Source organism: Falco rusticolus, chromosome 16, assembly GCF_015220075.1.
Source record: "Falco rusticolus isolate bFalRus1 chromosome 16, bFalRus1.pri, whole genome shotgun sequence".
Taxonomy (NCBI): Eukaryota; Metazoa; Chordata; class Aves; order Falconiformes; family Falconidae; genus Falco; species Falco rusticolus.
Window position 1 is genome coordinate 5,590,264 of NC_051202.1, and position 21,906 is coordinate 5,612,169.

The 21,906-nt window shown below is 50.1% G+C and overlaps 1 protein-coding gene across 1 annotated transcript; it reads right to left on the bottom strand.

The window, feature by feature from the left end:
* Positions 1–4,701: 4,701 nt before the first annotated feature.
* Positions 4,702–21,838, bottom strand: DCPS (decapping enzyme, scavenger). Its single transcript, XM_037409796.1, has 6 exons — positions 21,660–21,838; positions 20,183–20,351; positions 12,252–12,397; positions 9,428–9,541; positions 6,058–6,168; positions 4,702–5,134 (listed from the first exon to the last, which is right to left on the bottom strand). Exons 1-6 carry the CDS (start codon positions 21,822–21,824, stop codon positions 4,868–4,870), a joined length of 972 nt encoding a protein of 323 aa, XP_037265693.1. The 5' UTR covers positions 21,825–21,838; the 3' UTR covers positions 4,702–4,867.
* Positions 21,839–21,906: the final 68 nt, after the last annotated feature.

The following is a 21,906-nucleotide window of genomic DNA, read 5'->3' on the forward strand; positions in this document are numbered from 1 at the left end:
ATTAATTCCCGCCACAGGAACACCCCATGTCCAGCCACCTCCGTCTCCCATAAGATTTCATCTCCATCCCATCCCCATGATAAGCAAAATCAGCAGCCGACCCCGCACGGCTTTTATTCCTACATTCCAAAATCCAACCCTCCCGCACTGGGTTGGGCTTTCCCAATCTCTGGGACAAGATTAATGCTGATTTTTAAATAAGAAATAATGTGAAATAGCGGCTCCGGAGCAGGCAGCTCGCTGCTGAAGACAGCAAAGTTTATTCCTTTTTATTGGGCTGGAAAGCAAGAGACAGAGGGAACACGGAGGGCACCAGCCCTATATCAAGACAGGGGTATCCAGCACCAATAATATTAATTAATGAAACACCTTTTGAGCTGATGGCTCTGGCTTTGCCAAGGCTAACTGAACAACTGCGTCGGTATTTGAAGAGCATCCTTGCCTTATCCCTCAACCTATGGAAGATGGGGGTTCCTTGCTGGCAAGAAGTGAGGCAACAGGGCAGAATTTTACCCGTGGTGACAGGCAAACCCGCCATAATTAGGCTTTAATTGCCACCAGCTCATAGACAATCCTGGGGTAATTACTAGGGCCGCAGCTCAGCAGGGGGAGCTGGGATTTGCTTGAAGGATATTTAGACCCTTCGGTCTCTTGGGTTCCTCTGCTACGTTTATTGCATCTGAAAACAATAAACGACGTTCAATAAAACTCCAGCAATAATAATGCATCCCAAATGTCTATTTTTACCATGCCCCCAAGACAGAATATTAAAAGAGGCTGCAAAGCTTTGCTTCCCAGGATCTTCTCGGCTCCCTCCTGCTGGTGATGGTGCGATGGGCTCGTTTTGGGGTGATGGCCTCCATCCCTGAGCATCCCCCCATGGCTAGGGGTAGCATCAACAGGACCAAGAGCAGAATAAAAGCTCTTGCAGAGATGCAAGCCCAGCTGCTCCAGCATCGCTGTGCTGAGGGCTCGGTGCTGTGCCTGCAGCTTCACCAAGGTTTGGGAAAACAATGGTGATCCCATGCCAAGCAGCGGACACCAGCTGTGGCCACCCCGTAGAAACCTCAGGCCATCTGAGGGCACCAGTCGTGCATCCACAGGGCAGGTAAGGCTGCCTGAGTCGCCTGCTCACCTCTTGGGTGAGCAGGGGACCCCTGAGGGGGATCCAAAGACCAGCAGCAAAGAGCTTCCAGTGGCCACCGCAGCTCCAGCAAACCACACGTTTTTAAAACCCACCAGAAAATACCGCGCTTTGGAAACGTATTTGCTGCCTTAGCAGAATGCCACTAGCTTTCGCTGGGTAGTTAGTCATTGCTAATGACTACACCCTGCCCTAATATTTAATTTACAAAGGATAAATTGCCAGTTAGATTAATTCAGCATGATGAGCGCCGAGTAATTTGGAGAAGAAAAGAGGGGGGGGGGGGGGGGAAATCCTGGCTGTTTGAGAAGTGAATTTGTAATGAGCTCTGCCATCACCCAGTCCAGAGCTATTTGAAAATCGCATCAAGAAAATGGTTTAGAAAACACCCCAGCTGCAGCAGTGAGGAGCAGGACCATGTGCCTGCCCCACAGGTGCGCAGGCAGAGGTATTACCATCCCAGGATGGCCTCACACCATTATGCCGCGGCCAAAACGCTCCTGAAAGGGTCATGAGGATGAAGCAGGAGCCAGGCGAGCACAATCTATTAATAAAAGGAAGAGGGGGATGCCCTCGGCCAGGCTCGCAGCATCTGCTCGAGAGGAACAAGAAAGGGGTGATTCATGGCCAGCACAAGCCGGCTTTGTCCTGCCGACCACCTCGGGCTCACCCTTCCTCACCCCACAGCCTGGAAACGCTGTCTGGCTTGGCGAAGCCAAGGACCTCAATAAATCCTTTGAAGCCTCCAGCCATAGATCCATCAAAACGCAGCCCCTGGACTTCTTCTCTTGGGACAGGCAGGGACAGCCCCCATCCTGGGCTCCGTGTATCCCCCCGGCTCCCAAAGGAGATGGGTGATGGCCAGGCAGCGCTTTCAAGTCTCCCAGGAGAAACAACTTCTCCAGCGGGAACAGACAGATGGTCTGCAGAAGATGTGCTGCTTGGTCATCTGTCACAGCCCTCAAAAAGTCTATTTTCAAGACGGGTTGGGGTTTTTTTAACACCTGAAGAACAGGGAAGCTTCCTGAGTGATAGGATGGTCCCATCTGTTGTTTAACCATCTCCATTCCTGGGCTGGCCTAGGTGGGTACATAAAACTGTGATGTTCCCTCACCCAGGGAGACCAAGCTCCATCTTGGCACAGAGAATGCTCCAGTATAAAAAAAAAAAAAAATATAAAAAAATCCATCCTTTTCTCCCAGCAACTTCAAACCTCGGGATGCAGGTAGCCAGCCACGCCGATGGTGGTGAATGGAGTTGCCTGGTCACAAGCGGTGTTCCCCAAGGATCGGTACTGGGCCAGTTCTGTTCCACATCTTTATCAGTGATCCGGAGCAGGGGATCGAGTGCACCTGCAGTCAGTTTGCAGATGACACCAAGCTGAGGGGTGGGGGGGGAGTGTTGATCTGCTGAGGAGCAGGCTGGACCGATGGGCTGAGGCCACTGTATGAGGTTCACCAAGGCTGAGTGCCGGGTCCTGCCCGTGGGTCACACCAGCCCCAGGCAGCACTACAGGCTGGAAAGATGCCTGGTGGGAAAGGACCTGGGGGTGCTAGCTGATGGCCAGCTGAACATGAACCAGCAACATGCCCAGGTGGCCAACAGCATCCTGGCTTGTGTCCGAAATGGTGTGGCCAGCAGGACCAGGGCAGTGACCATCCCCCTGCACCTCAAATCCTGTGTTCAGGTTTGGGCCCCTCACTACAAGAGGGATGTAGAGGTGCTGGAGCGTGTCCAGAGACGGGCAACAGAGCTGGGGAAGGGTCTGGAGCACAAGTCGTCTTATGAGGAGTTGCTGAGGGAACTGGGGGTGTCTTGTCTGGAGAAGAGGACACTCAGGGGGAACCTTCTCACTCTGATACAACTACCTGAAAGAAGGCTGGAGGCAGAGTGGGGTCAATCTCTTCTCCCAGATAAGAAGTGACAGGACAAGAGGTTTAGATTGGATATTAAGAAAATTTTTTTCACTGGAAGAGTATCAAAGTATTGGAAGAGGCTGCCCAGGGAGGTGGTAGAATCACCACCCCTGGAGGTGTTTTAAAAAACACATAGATAAAGTACTTAGGGACATGGTTTAGTGATAGACTTGGCAGCCCTAGGGTAACAGTCAGACTTGATGACCTCAAAGTTCTTTTCCAACCTAAATGATTCTATGACCATCTCCAGATCCACTTCTGCAGCAGCTCCCCAGGCCCTAAATCAACTCTGGCCCCAGATGTGCTCAGCTCAGGAGACCGGTAGATCTGAAACAAGAGGGAGAGACTCCCCTAGCGGATTACCCCAAATTTCTTACCACATTCTGCATTTTTGCAGAGCAGTAAGAAAACATAGCTGCATTCAGATGCCCTGCCTCTCCCTGCTGCTAAAAGGTACCAGGAAACTGCCTGACCTGAATATTTATTAATTGGATGAGCCAAAGCAAGCCCCAGGCATCTCCAATTATATTACTCACAATCCAGGCAAGCTCCGGACCACTCCATCACAGGGCAGCACTCCGGTGTACTGAGCAGCCCCGCAAACAATTCATGTTTGCATTCAAACAATTCTGTTCCTCCCTCTATGAGCAAAAAGAAAAAAAACTTAGAGCCCAGTAGGTTGAAAGGAATAAATAACTGGGGTAGCCAGCAAGATGATTCCTGCAATTACATCCCTGGTTACCAGCTGACCAGAAACCAGAGCCCTTTTTGGCAGCAAGAACTCATGAAGTTTTCAGAGGCTGGTGCCCAGTGGAGAAGATGCAGGGGGGTCGATGGCTAGGTCAGCAGATCAAGCCTCTCTCTGTGCACAGAAATCTGTTTTTCCCCACCACAACTGGTGGCTCTCACCAGGTCACAGCCTGAGGACCATTTAAACAGAGTCAAGCAGTGAGGAAGACGTTGGCATCTCACTAGAAACAGAAGAAAAAAACCTCAGCAGAGCTGCAAAATAGCAGGAAAGTCATGCAGGGTCTCAGAAGGCTCCTCTGCCAGGACCCTCCAGCTGCAGGAAGGCATTTACTGCCCTACCACCACCTTAGCTTAAGGAAGAGCAGTGTTATTTATTTTACAGGGGTTTTTTTAACAAGCATGCTAAGGAATCCCTGCAAAACCTTGAGGAGCCTGTGTCAGGGAGGGGCTGCCCTTTTAAATAAATTCACTTAAGCTGGATATATGACTAATTAGCAGGATTGAGGTGATGGTGCTCGGGCTGAGGATCAAGCAGCATGCACAGTCTTGCTTGCCTTCACAGAGCCCATAGCAGCTGGCCAGCCAGGAGGGGTGACAACTCGGGTTAGTCATTTGATTTACTTGGAGCAAGAAACCCCTCCCTGCCCCAAAAAGCTGCAATCCCGCTCCCAGGGGTAATTTCATAGGAAATAAGTGAAGCCTTGTAAGGATGGTGGGTTTTCTCAGACCCTTCCTGCTGCCAACAGTGTTTGGGCTGACATTTGGTGGCAGAGGTTGACTTCTGGGTGAAGATGGACACGCAGACCTTCCTGCCCAAACCCCTCTGCATCCCAGAGGCACCCAGTCCAGTGCTGTGACCCTGATAAAAACCAGAACACTAAAAGGGGTTACTCAATGTTTTAATTGACTTGAGCAGATGACACCGTTTCTATAGCAATGGGCTGTCAGCCCCAATTTGTACAAAATCAGAGTTAAAAAAATAAAAGCACCAAAACCTTTTTAAAAAAACCCAAATGGGCATTTATTAATAACAAGATATAAAAGCACCTCTGCCAGCTCACACTCTTCCTGCCTCCTGGAATTTCTTGAGGAGAAGTTCATCAGCCCGAAGGGCAAAGGTCAAAGCCCGTTTCTGGTAATACGCAGAGTCCAGCACCAGGTTGTCAATCACATCTGCCAGGAGATGGGCTCTCTCAACAGAGCTGCCTGGGGCATCATAGCCCAGGGCAGTGAAATGCACATGCAGGTGATAGTAGGAGGGCTGGTAATGCAGGTAGATTCGCAGCTGGGATCCAGGCACACCAAAGCGCTTTGTTATGGCCTCCTGAAGAGAAAAAAAAAGCCCCACAGGTCAGGAGTAGCGATACACAGCAAGGGCACAGGGCAGCTGGGGGCAGGCAGAGCACAGACAGACCTTGGAGCAGACGGGAAGGATCACCCCTGGAAGGCACAAAAGGTGGAGAAAGGCAGGAGTGATTTCTGTTTCCTCCATCCTCACAGCAAGGGGAGGGGGAAGCTGGGAATGACAGTGCTCTTCCCCATCCTCTGTTTCAGCCTCCACGGGGATGGAGCGATGCCTCCGGCTGCCCCACTTTTCTCCCTCCATGACACGATGTGCTCTCCACTCGTATCATTTTCCTTTCCACCCTTATCGCTTTGGCTTGCTCGGCAAGTTACAGGGATGCTGTTACCAGCTGGTGTAATTAAAGCTATAAACAGCAACGGTGAACTCTGGCACACTGGCTTGGTTCACTGCTCAGTGCGCTGCAATCCCCTGACTAATCTCTTAATTAATCTCCACTTTCTCCAGTGGAATTACTTTCCAAATTTCTAACACAGTGAAAGAAAAGAGAAGCTATCACACATCCATCTACCAAGCACACCTCATCACAATGCTGGAAAAAACTTGTCAGCGCTGGAAACCGTTAAGGGCTGGGGAAAAAAAAAAGTTACCAACACGGGGAGGACAGGGCTCAAGCCCTGCAGCTCACCACTGACAGAAGAATACCAAGCACCCCTAAAACACCTCGAACACTGCAAGGCTTTCCCATCTCCCAGGGGAAGGTGCTGACAGCAGCATGGACCAGGGTCTCTGAGTAGAGATGCTAGAAAGGGCAGTGCAGCCCCAGCTAACGATGCATTGTCATCTCTTGGTTATCAGTCCCCACACAGATGCTGTGTGCGCAGGTTGGTCAAGCAGCTGCCACATAAAGCAGGCAGTGAGCATCAGACCAGCCTTGGGCTTACCTTGCCTTCTTGCAAGATGTTCCTCAGCAGCGGGAGATGCTCAGCAGTGAGGTCCCGAAGAGACTTGATCTCCCGGCAGTGAACGAGGGCTATCAGGTAAAGGTCATCCAGCTGCGGACAGAGCAGATGGAGGATGGTGACGAAGGTGACCACAGCGAGAGCAGATGGAGGCACAAACACTTTGGATCCGACATACCAACCACAGCTTTCCAGGCTGTATTACAAGGGGCTATCTGCCATCATGTTTAACCCACACTCAAGCTGGGTTGAATCCAGTACAGATCTCCCAGTACAAGATGCGCCCACCCACAAACCCGCTGCACCTCAAAGCATCATTTCGGGAGAGATGGGGTTTTGTCCAGGAAGAACCAGACAAGGATAGCTTCACCCCAATCAATGAACAGAGGGACCACAAATATCTTCTCAGCTTTAAAGGCAGATGGATCGATCAACTCTTTCCTACCATAAACACAGCACTCACTGTTGCCCTTGCACATTCACAGCATCCCCCGCCCCAAGCATCTCAAAAGCGTTGTCCCAGTGCAGACTGGGGCTGGCAGAAAAGGTGCGGGCACCCAACCTGCTACATGGGGGAGCCCAGGAGGCAGCGGGGTCTGCTGCCAGCAACTCCCACATACAGATGCCATGCTAAGCACAACCTTTTCTGCAGAGCAAGCAAATTGCTTATCTCCACGCTCAGACAAGGATTTACAGTGAATCACAGCAGCCAGAACTGCAGCTGCAGATTTGAGTGAAAAGTTTCCCGTATTTCCACTGTGCTTACAGCCAGCCACTTTCCAGTTGTACCAGTTCTATAAATAACCATTTTCAAGATCTAATCAGTCACCGGGCGGCCCCAGTGCAGCAACATACAGCTTTTAATCAGATCTTTGGCATCTCCTGAAGCACTTACCAAATTCAATGTTTAACAAGACAGAGTTGTGGATCATCACACTTAAAAATCCCTGTCTCCTTCAACTCCGTTAGCAGCTTTCTAATATAAACACTGCAAAGCAAAGGGTTTAGATATTTGAGACCCAGCAGATCTTTTCAGGGCTGTGAGAAATCCATCTGGCTATTTGGAAACAGATGCCTGTGCCAAAAGACGCTCTCAGAACCCTGTCTTGAGGCTCTCAAAACACGAAGCTGTTATTTGCACCTAGCTAGTAAAGCAATGCTCATGGTTCAGTTTGATTCCCAAGGCAGCCTGTGCACAGCTCCAGAAAAAAAAACCAGTGTATCAGCTTGTCCTCTCTGGATCAGGGCTGACTGGCGGGAGGAAAAGCAAACATCTCTTCTCCTTAGAACAACATCTGCATGTTGCTGTTTGAAACAAATAAGCCTGTTGCTAAAAAGGCCTTGTATGATGTCATGCTGGGCACCATTTCAGGCAACGCCTCAGGGCTCCTGCAGGTTTGAAACCAACTCCAAAGAAGTGGGGAAAAAAGCTACACATCAAATTTAAAAAAAAAATAATAAAAAAAACTAAACCCCAAGAAACCAACTCAAACCACTACCAAGGTTGGGCAGCCAGAGCTGATGCAGCACCCAGAAGGTTGAGGCCAGCAGCAAGCATGCAGACTGACACAAAAAAGACGTTTTCCTCCTGTCCATCAGCCTGAAATTACAGGTGTGTAAGCAGCATTTGCAGGCAAGGTGCTAAGCTAGCACAAGGCAACACCATCGAAGGGACTCTAAGGGAAGGCTCGGAGAGTCCTGCTGGGAGCTCTGTCTCACTTCCCTGATGTAGTTTAGTAGCCTTGCCTGTTCAGTGGGACACAGCAGAAAGGAACCGGTGCTCACAGGCAGCCCTGGGGCTGCTGGGATCGGCTTTGGCTCAGCACCACCCATAGCCAAGAAGAAATTCCTTGGCTCAAAGGCAGAAGTCGACAGTCCTTGCTGGGATGCTGACTCGCCTGCCTGGGAAAGAGACAGGCAACATGAACATCCCAGATAGCCCCAGGGATGACGGCTCTCTTGTTGCAGACAGCAGCTGGGAAGAAATCAAGAAGATCCTGTTCAGCATACTAAGAGGCAACAGCAGCACAGGGAAACCTCCCCTAAAGACAGATCCTACCATTTAAATGCTCCTTGACCATGCTAGTTGTGAGATACTGATACAACAGGTCTCCAGAGAAAGCTAAAGCACAGGGGTTTGGCCCATCCATCTCCAATCCTGATGAGAGTTGTGAAGCTTGGCTGCAGCAAGAATTTACACTGAGGCTTTGCTCAAAGCAAGGAAAGGGGTGGTGTGATGCACTTTTTAGGACCTCTAAATATTGCCACCCTGAAAATAAAGGGCACTGAACAAGGCACAGTGGTGTAAGCAAGGCTGCAAGCTTGCCATGTATCACCTGCTTTGCAAAGTTTCTTCAGGATGAAGATCATGCCTCCCAGTGAAGCAGCTAAAATTCGAGCTTGGTTACCCCACCACAGCTTAACAAGGGATTTTTGGAGTAGCTGATGCTGCAGGGTAGTCTCTGGCCACCATGAATTCCCTGCACAAACTACCTGTCCTCCCCAATTCAGTTCCCCAGGAGACTCTGCATCAGACCAGAAACAGGGGCTGCCAGCACACAAACACAAAATTGTGCTGCCCACAAGCAGGCAGCCCTTTTTTTTTTGTTTTGAGTTTTATTTCCCATTTCTGAGTTTTAAATCATACAGTAACTTTCCCCCTCTATGATCTGCAGAAGCATTTTGAGGATCAGAAACACAAAACAGGACTTTTTTCTCCACTCTGCCAACTTCAACGGGTGCGTGTGTGGAGTTTCACCTCCCCAGGCACATCCGCAGATGTACAGCACAGAAGTGAGCCAGAGCCCAAGGAAATAAGCCACTCAATTTAGGATTACAGCCTGGGCTTAAAACACTCTGCATTTCAATGTGTGGCCACTCCTACGAGGGGTTAAGCAGCTGCTCCTAAGCTAAGGACCATCTGTTTAATACTGTGTGGAGGAGAGTTAATTGCAGCAACCAAAGGCCAACACATCTGCCCAGTTTGTGCCTAAAGCAGAGGCTTGCAAAAAAAACAAAACACCCAAACAAGTTCAGCAGGAACAAATACACAGCTGGATTTAGCTTCAAACATATCATGACAACATTTGGGCTAATACAGGAAAGAGAAAGCAAACCTAATAAAGAAATCACCCAGCAGCAGGGAGAACAGCCTGTGTTCTGCAGTTCCCACAATTAGCACATGATAAAAGGCTCTGGCAATATCATCACTTAATGACAGTGTGAACAGGAAGGACATAGTTCCTTACTAAAACTTTCATTAGCGTGCTATTAGCAGCATGAAAGTGGACATTTCCTCTGGATTACCTTCCCACAAGCAGCATCCCTTCAAAGATAGGAGGAGCAAACAAACCTGGGTTTGATTCCACTTAAAATCTGGAACTAGAACAAAGCCATTGCAAGGATCTGGGTTTTCATGGATGATTCGATCGGCCTCAGCTTTCTTTTCCAGGATATTATACACCCACTGAAAGAGAAATACACAGTTTACAAACCAGCAGAGAAAAGAAACCAACGCCTCAGGCACATTTAGCCCAAGCTCATGGATTAGTGCACACTCCCTGCACCTACAATGTAAAAAAAGCCCAATGACTTGAAGACGACCAAGTAATTTCATGTCTGGTGACATTTGTAGTTAATTACTCATAAAACACTCCCAACAACAAAACCCAGGCTGTTATGAGCCCTTCAGTGAAAAGATACCCCCAACCCCATTGTGTGGCACTGCACTGCCAGGCGGCTAAATTATTCGGGGATTTTTGTTTTCTTCTCAAGAACTGGCCACAGCTGGAGATGAGGTATTGAACAGAGATGGCTTAGCCCGCTGTATAAATAGTTGCATTTGCCCCTAAGAGGATGCGGAGAGATAATTCTCCCCAGCGCAGTCTAGCAACACCTCAAGACCACCTGGCTGCTTTAGGTGACCCGGGTGGAGCTGCTGCAAGCACTAAAAGCCCCAAGGGGCACCAGCATCCCTCCTCCGTGCTCCCACTGGCTGACAACCTACAGGTACAGGCACTCTGAGAGATCAGCCACCAGCACAAGCAACCCCGTGCGCCCCAGGCCCTGGCGAGGTGGGCAGCAGTGGAAGTCAGCTCTCATGGGCCTCAGCAGATGCCTCTTGCAGCACCACAGGGCTGTTTGCACTTTTTTACCTCCCAGGCTGCACCGAAACCTTTACAACTAGGTCTGGGAAGGAAACTCTGCTGATTTGGGTGGGTTTTTCCCCCCCTCCCCATTTAAAAAAGAAGGAGCAGATTGCTTGCAAGCCTGAGGCTAGATGTAGCTCCAGCTGCTGGCAGCCAGCACTCAGCTGGGCAAATACAAAAGGCCTGTGTTTTCTTGGGCAATGCACGTCTCTGTTTCCTGACCGCTTAGAACACAGCTCGCTGCTTCTCCCCTTCCGTACTTAAAGCTTCAGCCTCCAGACTGCCTATAATCCCTGCTCTGGTTATCCCCCCCCCTACTTCTCCTTCAGAGCAAAGCACCATCCAGAGAAGTTTCAGCCACAAAACGAAAAAGACCAAGGATAAGCGATGAAGTAAGGCTGTCAAAACGCACCTTTGCTTTTCCTGGCTCCCAGCCTGAGCTCAAGCTTCCTCTCTGCACCTCCAACATGCACTTTACACTCTAGCTTAAGTATTGGACTGCCAAGGGAGTCTCCAGCCAGGTCGCCAAGAGATAAAACAAGGCAGCAGAAAATAGCTAGGGCTTGGAACCTGAAGATGTTTTGAAACATCATTTTCCCCATCAAGTTTAGGTATAAAACGTTTTGGTTGCCCTTGGTGGGTAGGCAAGATACAGCCGGTCTTGCAGGCACGCTGAGCAAGCTGGGTCAGCAGATGCTGGGCAGACCAGCACTCAAGATAAAAAGACAGCCTTTTTGGGGAACTCTGTCAAGAGTTTAATTAAGCTAATCAAATCTTAGACTCATTGTGAACCGACCTGAATATATCCTTAGGGAGAAACCAATCTCTCCTCCCTTGATCTGTTTTTTCCTTAAATTTCTGGTCTTTTCTTCCTAGCAACGTTTTAGAGAAGATTAGATTCTCAAAGTGATTTTGGAAAGCATGGCACAAGATCACTGTGCTCTGTGACCCTGGAAGAAAAGCAGGGCATGAAGCTCAGCAGGAAATGAAAGTTTGCTCCTTGGGGTTTTTTGTTGGGTTTTTGTTTGGGTTTTTTTTTTTTAATTTGGGGGGTGTGGAGGGGGGTGGGGGTGTTGGATTATTTTTTTATGCCTGTTCTTTTCAGAAATGCCAAGCTATCAGTGCCCTAAATAAGTTCCCCGATCAGATGAGCTGAATTTTAAACCCAATGCTGCCTCATGTGATGGGCAGGTCACCAGCTGACTGCTCTTGCTGTTTCCAGCACAAGCCCAGTGAGGACAACACATGTCCAGTGACTGGCACCACAATAAAACTATTATACTGAAAGCATCCGCTCTTTGCATCCTCCAGCGGAAAACAAAGACACCTCTGTAGTCCCCTGATATTTACGTTACCCTTCACATTTTCCCTTCCACTCATCAAAACCAGTTAAAGACAGGCAAAGCCCAAGGAATGAGTTGTGATGCAGGAATCCAAGAGCAATCTGTGCTTTCCTTTTTCCACAACACCCAAGAGACTCCTAAAAAGCCCAGCTAACAGCACCAACGCCCAGGGAGCCACCCTCAGGAGGAGGAACGCCCCAGCATAGGAAGTCTCCAGAAACCTTGGGAAAGGCAACTTTGGGTCCATCTCCGAGGCAAATGTTTTCCTGCAAAGATGGAGAAAGATGCCCTAGAGGATAGAAGGATGGGGACACCGGGGGAGTTTTAGGGGAAAGAGAGCTCTTGTTTACCATTGCTGAGCTTACCCCAAAGGTCAGACAGCGTCAAGAAAGCGCGATAGATAAGGGGATGCATTGAGCAAAACAGGCAGCACCACAGCCCAGGACCAGCAGAAGTAGCCTGCAGCCAGTCGTGTTTGAGAAGCAGGCTGCCCAGCCAGGTGAGGGGACACAGTACCACAGAGCTGACAACATGCTGATGGAACAGGCAACAGGGAGAAAGGGGCAGAGCACTCCCAGAGGCTCTTCTGCCTCCAACCTGGGCTTCGGAGGAGACAGACAGCCCACGCATTAAGAAGGAGACCAAAGACATCAGTCTCTGCAGAGAGGAAGCAGTGGAACCATACCTGGATGCTGAAGCTCTGCGACTGGATGAAGGGCAGTGTTATGTTCTTATAATCCTCCCAGGTTTCACGGATGAGGTGCACTTCTTGACGGAGATATTTCTGAAGGTGTTTCTCTGTGGCGGGGTACACCACCGTGGTTTTTATCTCTAGAAACAAACACATGCACTGAGTTACCATCACAGACGAAATCCACATGACTTCCTTCAGTCCCAGACAAATCTGTTTTCCCTTCCAATAAATGCCACACTAACACATTTTGAAAAGATACCACTAAAATAGCAGGGTGGAGGAGAACAGACAATGAAAGCAAACATGTGCTTTAACCTCCCGGGCTGCCGCTGCTTTTCTCAAGGATAAGCTGACAACACAGCCAGGGCCTGTCTTTCCAGTTCAGGTGGAGGAGTTCGCCACCTGAAAGGTTTTTTTCTCCACACACACTTGCTCTTTCAGGCATATCAGCAACACAGGGGCAGAGCTGGGGCTCCCAGGAAGGAATTTATGTGCAGCCAGGACAGAAGCACGACCCCCAGGGCAGCCTCTTCTTCCCCATACTTGAGTCCAGAGCTCATAGGATGTTTGCAAGTGAGCACCCAGCAACTTTCTCCAGCCACGAAACCAGACGTTGCGTGAGCTGCAAGCAGCAGGGCCAGCACAAGGAGCAGCTCCTTCCCAGAGCTCTCAACCGTCAGGATGTTGGCCTTGAGCGCCAAGTGCAGGAGGCAAAAAGGTCAAGGGCACAGGGATGGATCTAGAGCAAACACCACAGGCGTATAGGTTAACACAGCGCACAATGAGCTGGTGGGAAAGGGCTCAGTGATTGCCCTGCACCAGCCGACAAACAAAGAACATTTAGCTGTTTACTCTTGCAAAAGGAAGACAGCTTCTGTTTACCTCAAGATTAAAACTTTGCTCTGTATTTTTTCCTGTGCCGTTAAACAGGACGCAATCACACACCTCATCAAGCTGGCAGCTTTGACCTCGGCAACAGCAAATCTTACCCACAGCAGTAAAACACTCAGAAAAACCCCCTCTTTGGCAGAGATTAGACGTGCGATACAGAGCCTGCCACAACTCCAAGGGCACCAGCAGTGCCTCCACTTTCCCAGCTAATGGAGAGCTGCTATAAAACTTAATGCAGGAAGGAGAAAACCCCTGCAGGCCCAGATAAACCCCGAGCAGATCGGGCAGAAGCAAGTGGCTGGGGCACTGCAAACACTGCAGCTCGTGCCCAAGCTCTGCCACAGCCACAAAAACCATGGGCTGCACACTCACCAGGGTACCAGACCTGCTCCATGCTTTCTATATGCATATATGCTAGCCAGACACCGAATACAAAAATCTGTTCCTAAAGCCAGGATTTAGGGTGTTTTGGGGCTGGTGTTTTTTTGGTTTTTTTTTAGTTTTTTGTTTGTTTTTTGGTGGTTGGTTTGGTTTTTTTCCTCAAAGGTTGGCGCTACACTAGTGGGAGACTCTGCCTTTTCATTTCATGCCAAACCCAGCTTAATGAAATCCACAGGAAAATGCTGGTAACATGAAATATGAAAATGCAAACCACAAGGGCAGTCTGGTCTGATTCCCACCATACACATGTTCAAACAAGGTTGTTTTCCAGGACTCTATTAGCACTTCTAGCAGGATGATGTAATAGCAAAAAAAAAAAAACCAAAAAAACCCAAAAACCCACACAACTAAAGACAGACAAGGCTACAGTTCCTCTGCTCCTCACTTAAGAAGACCAACAAAGCATTGGGGAGAAAACAAAAAGGCAAACAATAAGAAGATACCACATCCAGCCTGAGGAGCGAGACTTCCACAATTCAATTTTAGATCCCAAAACAAGAGCAGGGGCTGCAGCAGAACGCAGTCCACGCTGGGGCGATGATAACTGCAGGCCATGCACTGGCTGGGATGGGGTTGCAGAGGACCCTTCATGGCTTCTCCAACACCTCCCCAGTTTGGCTGCTCATGGTGGGGAGAGCCACTTTACTTTTTAAAGCCTAGTGAGAGATCAGCAAAATCCTTAGTGTGCAGCTGTGGCTTAGCAGCAGATGTTTGGAAGAGGAGAGGGGGGAGAAGCTGTGGTTCACTAATGATTATTTCCCTTCTAGAGGTCTCATCAGCCCTGAAACACCCCAGCAATGCTAATTAGCATAAATCACTATAGCCAGGGAAGCTGTCTAATAAGTGCTCAGAGCCTGACTATCGTTAGAAGCCCGCACACAGGATGTAAAGTCCTGGCTAAGGCTGGGCTCAGCCACAAGAAACATCCATGGCGAGACAGGGCTCACCACAAAATCTTTCCATTGCTGGCGACCAGCCACATTCGTGCTCCATTTTCAAAGTCGCCCTGCTCATGGCAGGCTCCTCGTACACTAAAGTATCACGTACGCTGTGGGGCAGCTGAAACCTACCCCGGCCAGGAAATGGAGATGAAGAACCACTGGACATGTGATGTGGGTTTTTAAGCTCACTGAAGGGCCAGGGGTTGTCTCCACTCATGTCTGAGTCACATCAGCCGGCGTGCTCCTGAATGCCAGCCTAGGGATGCCATGAAACATCTGTGGTTTATTCTGGAAGTCAGGACTTACCATCAGTTAACTGGAGGTTATAAAAAAGGAAGTTTAATTAAAGGAACCTGGATGAGCAGGAAGCAGAGGTACCAAAGTGGTAAAGAACAAGTGACTGGCCAGTTCACCCTACAAAGGATGTTTGGGGGGACATACGACACCATTGTTCCCTGCCCAGGAGAAAATGAAGCTTGGACTGACCAGAAACAAAACTACTTCTCCCCTCTCCTACTAAAAACTAGAGTGAAAAAAAAACCCACCCAAAACACAAGAAACAAAACCAAAACACCAGTTCAATTTGGGGAACTTACAGAAAAAAAGGGCTGAAGGTAGCTGTCACCAGGAGAGGACAGAACACATTACCCCATGCTCCCTATGGTGCAGGACAGCTACACGTTGCAGATGGGAAGGAGGTATGAGCTCTCTCTACATGTAGCAAAGTGCACTCCAGGCCCGCTAGCGATGCCCTGTCCCCTTTCACCCTGTGCTGTCCCCAGGCTTTGCCAAAATCCCCCTCCAGCTTGGCACATTAAATTTCCAACTACGTGAACAGTGATGACAGGCCAGGGTGACCCACCAAGATGCCTTGCACTTGCTGCTCCCATCCCACTCAGCCATTAAAATGGACCACTGTAGCTGTTTTAAGTAGATTTAAACACACTAGGGAGCCAAGAGAAGCAGACAGGGCAGGAACAACTAGTTTCTACTTTTGGGCAGGGGTGCTTTTTTCCTCCCTTTGCTAGTAGGAAGCTAAGCTTTGGCTCATAATCTGCCTAATCAATTCAATCGTTGGGGTGCAGAAAGGTGCCAAGTTCAGGAAGCAGCACAGAAAGTCACATTTGCCCTCATGCAAATTTTTCCCCCCCTCTGCAAACCTCTCTCCTGCTGCATACAGCTCTACACTGTCTTCCCATCATCAGGTATCTCTTTTGATGCAGCCCTAACTAAATATGAGGCACAACCACCTCCTGCTGTATTAACATTTAGTTTTATGATCACAACTACACAGCAGTCACAGGGGAACACCTGATTTTAACCCACCCCCAACCAGGTACGACCACAGCTTTGCCTCAGACATCTGGGGCTCTCATCATTGAATGAAATAAAGGCACAAAAGAAAAGGATAGAGCTTGCAAGAGCTCACAGTCTCCAAGGCCAGCACATGCCAGGGCAAGCCAAGCATGCTGATGGGGACTTCTGCCAAGGCTGTCTGGCCTTGGTTCTCATCCAAGGACTCCATGGACTCTAGCTGCAACAGCCATGGCAAAAAAAAAATTTACAGGTTACCAAACTCCCCCAAAAAAAGAACAAAACACGATGATACCTCCCACCATGCCCCAAACCACCCAACATGCTCCCACTGCTTCAAGCTCCAGCTTTTTAAGTATAAATGCAAAGAGTTTTCTTTGCTGGGCAAGCCCCACTGGCAGGCGGAGCGTGGAAGTGCCAGGAGACAAACCAGCCTTCCCAGTGCAGCTTGTGCAAGTTTCTTCAGCTCCTCACTGCCTGAAACCAGATGCTTTTTGGGCTCAGGAAGGCAGGGATACGTCTTGCTTCCTGTATGACTGAACACTTTCTTTCCACACTCTCCCATTTCTCCCACAATTTCTCCACCCTGTGTCAGAGGGATGAAGCTGGAGCTCCTCCTGATATGCTCGTTTTTAAACATTTTTTAATAAGCTTCAGCCTGCAACACAGGGATGAGCCGTGCCCGGTGAGTACAAGACTCCTTAAAGGACTGATAAGAGCCCTTAAATTACACCAGCACATCTTTGGTGTGGAGGAGGTGAGGAGGCTGCTTTTTGCTGGAAACAGCAAGCTCTCCTTACCAACCGGGTGTGAACACCACCAGGAGCTGGATGTTACCAGGGAATGCATTGATTGAACGAACCATCTGGCTTTTGCAGTCAAGCCTTTGGCAGCAGAAAAAAAAATCCTTCCCCTGCTATGAAAGCAGCCCTTGCTCTCCCTGCAATGGGGAGTCCTAGAGTTCGGGCTTCCTCCACCAGTATCTCACACCTCTAGGCATAAGCTGCCTCTTAAATCTAGGCAACATCCAGCACCTGGCCTTAAATACAAATGCCTGCCTTGGCCAGCAGCAAAGCAGCTACAGTCAGAGGGCACACACTGACACCGCTCCTCCTCACAAGCTCACTCACAGATTTCCTTCTTATTCAGGTGGTTTGGGTCACCCTTCAGACAAGCTCTGACCATTACTAAGCTGGTTTGCAAATGTTATTTCCCATTTTAGCCTTGACATCTCTTCAGGTGACCAGTGAAACTGATGAGCCAAGCAAGACACAGATGAGGCCCTTTTTCTGACTGGCACTGTCTTCACACACCCCCACACTGGTGTGCTCCCAGCCCTGAAAATCTCATCTTTAAGCAGCAGCAGAGCGAAGTTCCTCTTCACAGGACAGAGGGCAAGTCCTTTGCTCAGGTAATGTGCTTCTTTTGGCCTCCCTTTCTCTGCCTTCACTATGCAAACAAAGCAACTGGCCCAGCCTCGCAGTGGACCACCAAGACAAAACAAGCTTTCATCACACAGGGCCTGTGTTAGCTTGACTCCGTGGAGGGAAGAGCATCCAACTCAAGTGAGGAGGCGGAGAGAGGGTGAAAAAAAAATATCCATATCCACTTTCAGCTATCAAGGCACTCCAGTTGAATGAAGAGCCCTCGGGGACTTCGGACCACAAAGGCAGCATTCAGAAACGAACATGCTTTGAAAAAGCAGATGGACCCGGAGGCAGCTACTCACACATCAACACACTCAACGTCATGAGTCACCTGCGGTCATGATTTCCTCACTCTGGAGATTTATCTTACATTTAGAAAGAAAGCAGCTGAGCATGGAGGGGCTTAGCTGCCCAAGATACTGCAAAATCCCCAGGGTGAATTCCTCTTCTGCACACCACCACAACCTGGGACTTTTCAGAGGAACTGCTTAGACCTTTTTTTGCAAAACACTTTCACTGCATCCTGTTAGCCAGACGTAAGCCTGCTAGCATCAGGAGATAAAACCCTGTATCTCTCTAACCCTGCAACCAAGAGGCTGAGATGCACCTCATGCAAGGGCCCACTGGGTCTCTATACAATCACTCGACATCCTGGGACTTCCCACAAGCCATGACATTGTCTGCAGCCTTTCAGGAAATTTCTCCTTTGTTTTATGTTTGTGAGCAGCATTTCTCATGTTGATTCCCTCCTTGGGCTGTGACTCAGCTCAAAAGAGCAATTTCCTTCCCCTCTGACACACCCAACCACTTCCTCTGGTTCTAGATCAACTGCCCACCAGTGGCTCATGCAACATGCCCGCAAAAACAGCTATTTGGTCCTGAATCGCTTAGAAGGAAGAAGTCTCCTTGCTCACCACTCAGAGCCAGGGAACCTGGAGAGCAGCACCAGTGTCCGCAGCCTCCTCCTGGTCTCCAGCTTGAGGCTGCCCAACATCCAGAGCAAGCACAGCAGTGCCAAGGAGAGGAGTGGGAAGCAAAGATGCACCACTGGGTAATGTTTCTGCAAAACTCTATATTTTAAAGGCAATTTAAAAAGTAATTAGAAAGATAAACTTCAGCAGAAGGAAGCTAGAAGGTTTTTCACCATTCAAGCCTGCAAGAGGAACCGCACACTCATGTCAAAGCACAGGTTTGGTCCAGCCATACACAAAATGAACAGCATGGCTCCACGGGGCAGAGTCACAGCACAGAGGGAGCACTGAAGAGAAACAACCCGTGCAAGGATTTAGTTTAACAAAGGGCAAGAAACAGGACGTGAGAAGACCCAGGTTCACCTGGGTTTGCTCCAGCCTCTCAGAAAAAGCAGGACCTGGCACAGCACTGATGGACACCAACAACCCTTTAACAGCCTTTTCACCCCTGCAAGGGGATTTGCACCTGGCCTAGATCTTAAAATAATTTTGCTCTCAGAGTAATGCTGGAGTTACACAGCAAAGGGCTACGAGGCAGTCACATGCCAGGACGGCTGCAGAGACCCAAGGGATTTTAGTCTTGCAATGCCACCTCGTGGGAATTGCTGCAAGTCACTGCCGGCACCCAAGCAGGAGTCTTTCCAGCCGACGAAAGCACAGCTTTAACATCTTCCCACGCAAGGCACATTTGCAACAACTGTGGTGGTGTGGTGTTTTCCTGCCCTTGAACAAAGGTGGCTTTGTAATGCTGAAACCTCTGATTTTGAGTCCTCAACAGCGTAAGAGGAGCTCTGCACAACTACCAAGCTCCCAGAGCCAGACGGTGCTTCCTCCTATACCACGGAAACAGTGTTAAAATAAGAACATTTTTGGGAAGGCACATCAAACATCCCAAAAATTTAAACTGGGTCTGAAACAACTTCTTACTTAAGGCTATCACTCTGATTAATTTTGACTTTGTTAAACCCATTTGGCTACCATTATGTTTATGGAAGTGTCAACATGTAATTAATCACTGCACTTCCAGAATTTAAACACATACCAGCATTAAACTGAAGTGCCCAGCCTATCAAAAGAGCAGCCCTGCTTTCCAGCGGTGGCTGGAGTGCGCTGCAATTGCAGGACACCTTTTCCACAGTGACAAGAATCCATCTCACAGAATGAGTCTTTCACTGAAGCTATCCACCCCGTCCATCTGACCTTGTCATACTTTGTTATTAATAGGGTTTCACAACACACGGATGCGTGAAATCAACAGGGCGAGGCCTGAAAGGCAGAGGCCAGGTGCCCGCCTGCCCCAGGCATTCAGCATTACCAACATTTAAATCCCCTCTGCAAATATACTAGACGTCTGCCCTCACCAAGCAACAAAAATAAAGCACATGAGAGAGATTACACCCTGGAAAGAGATGCAGCTGACGTGTGCTTTGCAGAGACTGTTTTTTAAATAAGCCATATGGGGAGAGTCTATCATACCAGGTTAACTGAAAAAAAAACCCCAAACAACAAGGAAAGCTGTCAGACCCATAAGGTCTTCTTCATCTTTAAATCAAGGCACAGGCAGATGATTACAAGTAATCACACTATGGGCATTTAATGGCCTGCTACTCATCAGTCAAGCTAGGTGTCCAACAAGTGCAGGGAAAAGGGGGTGAAACAAGGCAGGATCCGAAGCCTCAGGAGTAATACATCACTTCCAGAGCAGCAACAACCCACCGATCCCACCTCAGCCAGGTTGGCTGCTGTCAGCCAAGCCACAACCAAGGTGGTGTGATCAGGTCCCCCAGCAGCATTTGCTTATCTCACTGCACCCTACCCTCCAGAGCTAGCAGGAGCACTCTGACCAGCATTCCAGCTATGACCACTGGTCCACAGCTGAACTGTGGAGCAAGCAGCCCTCCTAGGACACCCCCCCATGCGAGGCTGAAAACACTCACCGCTCAGCTCCGGGGGAGGATAGAGGTGGTATGTGCTGTAAATGTCATTGTGCATCTGCAGCTCCAGCTTTGTGTGCTTCTTCAGCAGGTCCAGTACCTTCTCCTCCTGGAAGGGAGTCTTTTCCAGGATGACTACAGCATCTGTGCCCTCTCCAGAGGGACTGGTCACCTGGAATAAGAACAGATAAAGCCACTGGCAAACACAGATCCAACACTGGGTGGAGAGTTCAAGGCCAGAACCTGATCGCTTCCACCTAGGGACCATGGCAGACACCTTGCAGCCTCGACATTTTCATGCACAAACCCACTCCTAGCTCAGTCACCCACTGGGCAGCACCTGTCCAAAAATACAAAGGCATGTTTGCCCTGAAGCTCCCTATCAGGGAACACAAGCGGGTTTTTTGCAGGAGGACAGGATGCGGAAAACTTCCTAGCTCACATGCACCTCTCCAGATGCTCCCAGCACCCACAGCTTCGTTCCCACTAACCCACATCACTGATTTCATCTGAGATACACCTGCAAGTTGCCACAGGGCCACTGACCAGGCAGTCAGAGAGGTCAGGAAGAAGGCAGAGGCAGGTGTAGGAGTTAGTATCATGGCACAAGTTTGCTCCCTGACTGTTTTGGGTCAAGCGCTGCTGCTTTGCTCCAAGGAACCACAACCCACATCCAGGTATGGCCTGAGCATGCTGGTTTTGGTAGGTGCAGGGTGTGGAGCACACCCCCAAGTCACTCCTGTCAGTACAGGACCCAGGCGAGGCCTCACTGAACACCTCTTGGGGAGAACAGAGGGGTTCCCCCGGGGCTCCCAACCCAGCCACAGTCCCAGGGTAGAGCAGGCAGGTCTGTGCCCAGCTCAGTCACCTACTGACCATCAACCCATTGCCCTGAGAGCAAAGCAGCAGCCTGAAACTGCCCTGTCCTCGTTGCCTGCTCAGATGCACACCTCGGAGACAGGAGCCAAGGTGGCTACATGGTTCCAGCACCATGGCCAGGCTCCCTGGCCATAAAACTTAGTGTTATTACAAACTTCCCTTTTATGGCACCTGATTGACAAACCTATCCTATTAACAGCCCTAGAGTTAGCATTTTGCTTGCAATTCAATGCCACTTTACCTACTAAGCACGAAAAAAGAGCTCGCAGGGATAAAAGCAACAGGTATACCAACGAGAAAACACAACCTGAGGCTTGCAATAAGGCTTCCAGGGAGCAACCGCCCCCAGCCCGCTTTGGGCAGCACCGGGCTGGAAACGCGAGCGTGGGGCCGCGCCGCGCGGACTGCGGAAAGGCCGGGCTCGGCCGCAGCCCTGCGGAGCGGAGGACACCGGGGAAGCCCCGGCCACGGCGAACCGGGCCGCGCCATGTGGCCCAGAGGGGCGTGGCCTCCGCAGCGGGGGCGGGGCCTCCACGGGGCGGGGTAACCCCTCCGCGGGGACACGGCGGCGGGCCCGCTCGCCCCCCCGCCCGCCCAGTACCTCCCCGTGCAGGAACACGGCCTTGTCCCGCGCCGACTCCCGCAGCACGCGCCGCAAGCGCAGCTCCGCCAGCGGGAACGGGGCGGCGGCGGCCCCGTCGTGGGGCACGGTCCCGGCCTCCGCCTCCTCCTCCCGCTTCCTCTTCGGCCGCGGGCCCTCCGCCATCGCGCCCGCGCCCCTGCGCACTGCGCCTGCGCGGCGCTGCGCGGGGAGCGCCCCCTGCCGGCTCGGCGGGGCTCCCCGGCCC

Bases quoted from the DNA above. Each gene is read 5' to 3' on its own strand.
- DCPS (XM_037409796.1), bottom strand. From the start codon at position 21,824: ATGGCGGAGGGCCCGCGGCCGAAGAGGAAGCGGGAGGAGGAGGCGGAG. The intron at 20,352-21,659 runs GTACTGGGCGGG...TTCTTATTCCAG, and splicing joins CCGTGTTCCTGCACGGGGAG to GTGACCAGTCCCTCTGGAGA. The intron at 5,135-6,057 runs GTAAGCCCAAGG...TTTTCTCTTCAG, and splicing joins ACATCTTGCAAGAAGGCAAG to GAGGCCATAACAAAGCGCTT.